The 8,348-nt window shown below is 37.4% G+C and overlaps 2 protein-coding genes across 2 annotated transcripts; one reads left to right on the forward strand and one right to left on the reverse strand.

The window, feature by feature from the left end:
• The first annotated feature begins 2,534 nt into the window (after positions 1 to 2,534).
• On the forward strand, positions 2,535 to 4,124 carry LOC114415360 (L-type lectin-domain containing receptor kinase I.7-like). The gene has a single exon (XM_028380006.1). It carries the CDS (start codon positions 2,760 to 2,762, stop codon positions 3,804 to 3,806), a length of 1,047 nt encoding a protein of 348 aa, XP_028235807.1. The 5' UTR covers positions 2,535 to 2,759; the 3' UTR covers positions 3,807 to 4,124.
• Positions 4,125 to 5,072: 948 nt separating this feature from the next.
• LOC114415368 (tubulin beta-2 chain) lies at positions 5,073 to 8,050 on the reverse strand. Its single transcript, XM_028380018.1, has 3 exons — positions 7,569 to 8,050; positions 6,128 to 6,397; positions 5,073 to 6,021 (listed from the first exon to the last, which is right to left on the reverse strand). Exons 1-3 carry the CDS (start codon positions 7,960 to 7,962, stop codon positions 5,336 to 5,338), a joined length of 1,350 nt encoding a protein of 449 aa, XP_028235819.1. The 5' UTR covers positions 7,963 to 8,050; the 3' UTR covers positions 5,073 to 5,335.
• Between the last annotated feature and the right edge of the window lie 298 nt (positions 8,051 to 8,348).

An 8,348-nucleotide genomic window follows, 5' to 3' on the forward strand; every position in this document is an offset into this window, starting at 1 on the left:
AATTATTAGAAAAGTCATTTTTTTATTTATGATTAAATGATAATATAATTTTTTTTTACAGATGTATAGACTATTTTCTCAATTCCCAATTTGTTGCAAACAAAATCATTTTATAATACATGCACAAGAACACATAATTGATATAATAATGAAAATAATTGAACTGAAGTGTTTTTTTAATCTTTCACATGTTAAGTACATTTTGGTTGTGTGCATGTGAGCACAGCAGTTCAAATGTTACAGCCTACTTAAATTAAAGAGCGTCTTATAAATTGTTCACGCACCAACTAACCTCTACACCAAATAACTCAATAAAAAATGCATGATTAATCATAGGAACAATATTTTAGCTGCCATTTTCTTATCTTGAAAAATAAAATAAAAACCATCCACCAAACACTTGAAGCACGACAAGGTGTAGGTGAATGAAAATGTCACGGTAACTAACATAATTCTTTGTTGAGTTAAAAGAACAAAGACAAGAAAGCACGCGAGATTAGTTTGAAGAGTGAGCTTCGTTCGTTCGCCCATGCCAAAGTGGGCACGGCGCACAAGCAAGCACAACTCACCCCCACCTACTTTCTCCTTGTCTAACGCAAAATGAGAAAGTGTGTCGTGATGTGGCGTGGAGGTGGAGGGTGTGAACAAGATAAATACATATGAATATGAGCCCCTTTCAGCAAAATGGAACCAATTTACGGAATGTTTTGCTTGAGTTTGGCATTTGTCAACCTCCCTCACAAGTCACAACTTTATAATATTTCCAAATAAATAATTACTTGTAATTTACTACATTTACGTTTTCACAATAACTAGTTGGTAATAATATTGGATAAGTTTGTTTAAACTTAAAAAAATAAGTGTTTTTTTATATAAGTAATTTTTAAAAAATAAATAGGATTCACTTATTAAAATAAGTAGACTTTTTTTTTAAAACAGAAATATTTTAGACAAATACAAAAAAGAAAGTTATTTATTTTATTAAAATAAATACTTATTTCAACAAATAAGTTTAAACAAATTACATTAAAGTGGGAAAATGAAACCCTTGGAAGACTGGATATATACTTTACTAGTGATGAAAAACAAATTCACTTAATTGGGTATAGCGGAAGTGTATTCGACTAACCAAATAGCCGAACACGCAAAAAGAGTTTTAATTTCGAGATTGCGTTATTGGAAAATGTCCAAGTATTTAGCTAGCTAAATGACCGAATACCCTCTTAGAAGAATTGTTCCAAGACATACGGATATTCAAGTCACTAAGTGCTAAGATAGGATCTATGGTATATGATTGGTCGAATAGCCAGATACATTCCGTCATGGTCGAATACTTTAGATAATCCAATCCATGATGACCAACCGTGAGGACATTATAATCAAGATTATTCATCCAATTATCATCATAACGATAATTAAGACTAGATTACGGAAAATGGTAATTAAGACTAAACTAATGATATCTCCATTTTTTTACTGGACATTGTTCATTTGTTGTCATGTTTTCCACTTTTCCCTTCTAAAATACTAGAACTCTACTCCATAGTTCATACTTTTATATCGTGTAACCCGTAAATTTTTGTTTGAGGCAAGCAAACCTCGTCTGCATTTTGCCACGTTTATACAGAACCAAAATTTAATATTTGATTTGAGCCATGCATTGATTTTCTGTCATTATACCATAACATGCCCTGTTTGCTTCAAATTTTCTGCCTTTCACTCGTCTTGTTATTTTTTTAATCACCATTACTGTGCTATTTAGGATTTCTTAGCCCGTCACACTCTCGCTGACAAATTTCTCCGTAAAACATTCAACAAATGACTATTTTATGAAAGCACTAATATGTAAACAACCACAATTATACTCGTATCATTCAACCAACCTATTGGTGATAAATCACTTTCTTTCTGTTACTCTCCATCACATCAATTATCTTATCTCAGTTTTTTCCTTTTTTTTTTTCTTATTTCTCTCTTTGGTATATTCTAAATTCTTCAAACTAATTGTAAAATTTAAATTGTTAAATATTGCTACTATTGTAAGACTAATTTTGTTAAAAATGTATGATAATTTGTTGGATCCATTTGGTGAATCTTTTATAACTGCACTGCTAAAAATAACTTTTCTAGGGTTAAAAATTAAAAATTAATGAAGTTATGTAAAATAATAAATAATGTTATAATAAAATCCGTAAAACAGCAAATTTAAGCAACTTAAGGGAGATTCATATACGGTTATATTAGCCAGCTCGAACAAGGAATCTACCTCTAGTCTTCTACGACCTAACACCACAAGACCAAAAATTAAAAGCACATTCACAATTAATGGAGTGGTCCACAGTGAACCCAGAATTTAAAAAATCAAATACAACTTAAGCCAGTGATTTATGAATTTACCTAAGGTTGTGAGTTCAAATATTGCAAAAGGAAAGCCTCAAACTGCAAAAGAAAAGAAAAATATTGCTTTTATTTTTTACAAAAATTGCTTTTGATTATATTCCCTTGGTCATCTGCCACTGAGAAAAAGTGAACCACCAAGTTGCAGAATCTAGTAAAATATATTAAATTTTCACAACCTCCAACCCAACTTCCCCAATATGTCTTTACTTTCTTTCTTCTTATGCTTTCTTCCCTCAACCCTCTAAAAATCACAGATTCTACCTTTTGATGCAAATGGGATCAACTCACCAACCCTAGGGTCACATACCAGCAAGATTCATTCGTTCATTCATCTCAAACCAAACCACCCCACTTCAATTATGGCACCATTTCCCACTTCCCATTATTACTTCAGGGCCTTCACTTTCTCCATTTTGTTCCTCAAAACCCTAGCTTTTGACCCAATTCCTCTGTTTTATTATGCTGGCTTTGGAAAAGATCTGAAATTTACGCCCAACGTGGCCCTTTTTGGTAATGCAAAGGTTCTCAACGAAGGGTCTGGGATTCATTTCTCTGGCTCTGGGAGTTCAGGAGACACTGGGAGAGTCATGTACAAGAAACCCATCAAGCTTTTTCAAGGTAAACCAAGGCAATTAGTGTCTTTTTCTACTTACTTTGCATTTTCAGTCTCATTGGAAGATGGGGGTGGCTTGGCTTTTGTTATGGCTCCAAAGGGTTCTGAAGGTGATATGTTTTATCAAAGTTCTTATGGGTTGAATAGTAGAAAATTTGAAGTTGTTGGTGTTGAGTTTAGTGCCTCAAAGGGTGGTAGAAAAGGGGTTTCTTCTAGTTGTCATGTCAACATGAATATTGGTGGTTTTGTTGCTAAAAAAAGTAACACCTCTATTGGAGAAAAGTTGCATGTTTGGATTGACTATGAAGCTAGTTCAAGGCGCTTAGAAGTGAGACTGAGTCAGCATGGTAAATCGAGGCCATCTTATCCATTGCTGTGGCAATCAATTGACTTGTCAAATGTGTTGAAGGAGAAAGAAATGTTGGTGGGTTTTAGTTCTGTGAAGGGGAATGACTCTCAAGCATGCTTTCTCTATTCATGGAGCTTTGTTCTGAGGAATTTCCCACATTCGATGCATTCAGAGCCCTTGGATCCAAAGGTCTTTGTCAAAAACACTGAAAGTCCAGTGGTTAAACAAAGGAGTGATTGCTTTTTGAGAGTTCTTGCTGCAATGATATTTGGTACTGGATGTGGAGCTTTGACAGCATTTATTGTGCTTTACTTGTGGACCATCTTTGGCAACAATAAACGTGCTGTGGTGCCAGAGGAATCTGTTGTGCAACCTGTAGATGTTGAATATAGGAAAAATGTCAGAATTGTTGTAGATAAAACCATCGAAGATGGTAAGAAGTAGAAGAACCTCATGAAGGAAGAGATTGGAGGAAGCTTGTGTTTGTAAATTTAGCTTGTCTTGTATTTAGGTTTTGCTCTATTGTAGTAGTAGTCTTGGTAAAGGGCCATGTACTTGGTTCTCTTTCCTGACGTTGTCCATTGTTTATCAAATTGAGATTGAGATCCAACTGTGTTAAAGATTGCTTACTTTTTTGAAACATGCCCAAATTGAGGTTATTAATGTACTATATGATGTTGTTGACATAGATATCATTGTATGAGTATAACCACTATCAACCTATATCAATGAATTGGTTACTTGGACTTTGTTTGGTAATAATTTATACCTACAAATTTTACTTCTCTTACGACTTATGGTTCCTTTCCATTCAAGAGAAGATTGTAAAGTCTATGGAGATATACAAGCTACTAAAAAAAAGCCTTGTGTTACTTATGGTTTTTCTGACTATTATTATCCAAGAGAAAATTGTAAAAAATGTGACCCCCTCTAATATTTCCTCTTCCATACTTGTAAATGCAGTAGTGTTGAAATCCTCTACAGCTCTATTCCTTCGAGCCATTTATGTAGCCTACGTCTAAATCTTTATATTTGTTATTACAGTATACATCACAATGGCCTAATTTGTTCTCATAATCCTCTACAGCTCTATTCTTTCGAGCCATTTATGTAGCCTACGTCTAAATCTTTAAATTTGTTATTACAGTATACATCACAATAGCCTAATTGGAGAGTACGGAGATTATGAGAATAAATGCTACATAGAGCCTTGTGGCACTGTAATTTTAAGAATCTCAATTATCTTTAAACGAAATAAAGTGTCACAAATTCACAATATTTGACAACATGGCAACATAAATTCAGAACAATAATATTTGAATTACTCTAATTCAAGTAAAAAATTGATAGAAAGGTAAAAATGGCATCATCAACTAGTGCACAAAAAGTCTTATGCTGAGTAGAAAATTTAGAGCCGTCGGGAAATTCAAACACACGCAACGCAAGCTCCCTCCCATAAAATTTAAATTTCACTCCCGGACAAATTTCATTTATCGGCACGAGGGAGCCTTTTTTCTATTAAAAACTTGACTTGACAAAGACTTTGATTAACTCTCCCGCTTGCGATTTGTCCTACAAGTTGGTTGAATAAATACGTAGTTGGTTTGAATAGATTCTTTTTCACTTCAAACTAACAGAACAGCAACCTCCAACAAAATGATCTGGTTGAATAAATTCTTTTTCAGGATATGCATAAAAGAGTGCAAGGCGTAAAAAAGAAACACCAATCATCGGGCATTTAGTTGGATTGAACATTTAGAGCTTTAAAATAATAGCAGTTTTATATTGTCTTCCCTACAAACAACAGGTTACATAAAAACGGAAACAAACAGAACCAGTTTTATAGAACAGTAATGGAAACTAGATCTAGCCGGAACAGAACCATCCCCTCAAAAGAGACAATCAACCGGCAACAGGAAGTTGCGGCATGTTATACATCTTCAAGCCACCGCAATACATTACCAAGTTCAAAATCACATATCATGTTGGCCATACTCCTCCTCCTCCTCTTCCTCCTCATACTCATCCTCATCAGCAGTGGCATCCTGGTACTGTTGATACTCTGACACAAGATCGTTCATGTTGCTCTCAGCCTCAGTGAACTCCATCTCGTCCATGCCTTCCCCGGTATACCAATGCAAGAAGGCCTTCCTCCTGAACATAGCAGTGAATTGCTCACTCACTCTACGGAACATCTCCTGAATGGAGGTAGAGTTGCCAATGAATGTTGAAGCCATCTTCAAGCCGGTTGGGGGAATGTCACAGACTGTGGATTTCACATTGTGGGGAATCCATTCCACAAAGTATGAGGAGTTCTTGTTCTGCACATTGATCATTTGTTCATCGACCTCCTTGGTGCTCATCTTTCCTCTAAACATGGCTGAGGCAGTGAGGTAGCGGCCGTGTCGAGGGTCAGCAGCACACATCATGTTCTTGGAATCCCACATTTGCTGGGTGAGCTCTGGAACACTCAAGGCTCTGTATTGCTGAGAGCCACGAGATGTCAAAGGAGCAAATCCCACCATGAAAAAGTGGAGCCGCGGGAAGGGAATGAGGTTCACTGCAAGCTTTCGCAGATCAGAGTTTAACTGACCAGGGAACCTCAAACAACAAGTGACACCAGACATTGTCGCTGAGATCAAATGGTTCAAGTCACCAACTGCACAAGAACGAAACAACACAGTCAGTATATCCTCATTGAACAATTGGACAAACTCCCTAATATTGATTGTAAAAACGGTTAAATGGGATTTGTAAAATCTTACAGCTAGGGGTGGTTAGCTTGAGGGTACGGAAGCAGATGTCATACAAAGCTTCATTGTCAAGCACCATGCACTCGTCTGCATTTTCAACAAGCTGGTGAACAGAGAGAGTAGCATTGTAGGGTTCCACAACAGTGTCTGAAACCTTTGGAGATGGGAAAACAGAGAAAGTAAGCATCATTCTATCTGGGTACTCTTCCCTGATCTTAGAAATCAACAAGGTTCCCATTCCTGATCCAGTTCCTCCCCCCAGGGAATGGCACACTTGAAAACCTGCAACAAGAAGAAACATCTCAAAATCAATCACAGAACAAACATTCAAATCCCCACCCACAAAGCCCTCCAAATAAACAACTCCATTTCAAAATTCAAACACAACATAAACTTCTCATCTCAGAAATCAACCCCAAACCCTGGAAATAAACATCATTTCAAAAATCAACCATAAAATATACTTTTCATCTCAAAAATCAAAGACAAAACCCTCCAAATGAACACTTCCATTTCAAAAATCAACATGTTTCCAAATCAACCACAAAACACATCAAGTCAACAAAGATTACAACCGTCTTCAAGAAAAACACATGCAAACCCAAAAACACCAACAAAACCCTTAGAAACAAAGTCAATGACACACCCAATCCAAAACCACCCCAAAACCCCTAAAAAGCTATCACCTTTAGACAAAAGGTAGCCACTCACAAACCCTCATTTGCGAACCACCCACAAAACCCTTCCATCACACAAACCATCTTTCATTCACTCAACAAATTCACACAAAGAATTGAAAACCACCACCCCACACCCTAATTTCGAAAAACCAAAAAACCACCCACAACACTAAAAACAAACCCAACAAACCCTCATAAACTTCTCCATGAAACCCACAAAACCAATTCAAAACCCACCAACAAAACCCTAAAATGCTGCAACCTTTACCAAAAAAAAAACCCCACATAACACCTCCATTTAAAATTTCAAACACAACATAAACGTCTCATCTCAGAAATTAACCCCAAACCCTGGAAATAAACACCATTTCAAAAATCGACCACAAAATATACTTCTCATCTAAAAAATCAACCACAAAATCCTTCAAATAACCACTTTCATTTAAAAAATCAACATGATTCCAAATCAGCCACAAAACACATCTAAGGCTACCGTCTTCAAGAAAAACACATGCAAAACCCAAAAACACCAATAAAACCCTTAAACAAAGTCCATGACACACCCAATTCAAAACCACCCAAAAAACCCTAAAAAGTTTCCACCTTTAGACAAAAGGTACCACTCACAAACCATCATTTGCGAACCACCGACAAAACCCTTCCATCACACGAACCATCTTTCATTCACTCAACAAATTCACACAACCAATTCAAAACCCACCCACAAAACCCTAAAATGATGCAACCTTTACCCATGAAACCCCCTCAAATACCTTGCAAGCAATCGCAGTTCTCAGCCTCCTTGCGCACAACATCGAGAACGGAATCAATCAATTCCGCACCCTCAGTGTAATGCCCCTTGGCCCAGTTGTTCCCTGCCCCGGACTGCCCGAACACAAAGTTGTCGGGCCTGAAGATCTGCCCGTACGGCCCGGACCGGACGCTGTCCATGGTGCCCGGTTCGAGGTCCATGAGAACCGCGCGCGGCACGAACCGACCGCAACTGGCCTCGTTGTAGTAGACATTGATCCTCTCGAGCTGCAACTCCGAGTCCCCACCGTACCTTCCGGTAGGGTCGATCCCGTGCTCCGCGCAAACCACCTCCCAGAACTTGGCGCCGATCTGGTTGCCGCATTGGCCACCCTGGATGTGAAGGATCTCACGCATTTTGAAATTTGAGGGAAGAAATGAAAATTAGGTTTTGCAAGAGAGAGAAAAAAGAGGGTTTTGGGATTGAGTGGTGTAAGATGTGGGTGAGGGGTGATTTTATATAGAGAAAGTTGGTGGCTTCTTGTTGCAACGGTTGGATTTTGATTATGGGGGTGGGGTAAACGGGTGTGAGCTGTGAATTTTTTTTTTTAATTTTTTTTATTTTGATGAGAGAGGGTTCTTTTGAAATTTGAAATTATTTGAATGTACAGCTGGAGGGTACTGTTTTTTTGTGGACCCTATGCGGGTGAGTGTTTCTCTCTCTCTCTCTCTTGTGTGATGAGGGGGGCAGTCAAAACTCAAACGGACGAGTTTTTATTGAGATTTGAAACTTTTGTCCTGAG

The sequence above is a fragment of the Glycine soja genome, chromosome 1 (assembly GCF_004193775.1).
Source record: "Glycine soja cultivar W05 chromosome 1, ASM419377v2, whole genome shotgun sequence".
Classification (NCBI taxonomy): Eukaryota; Viridiplantae; Streptophyta; class Magnoliopsida; order Fabales; family Fabaceae; genus Glycine; species Glycine soja.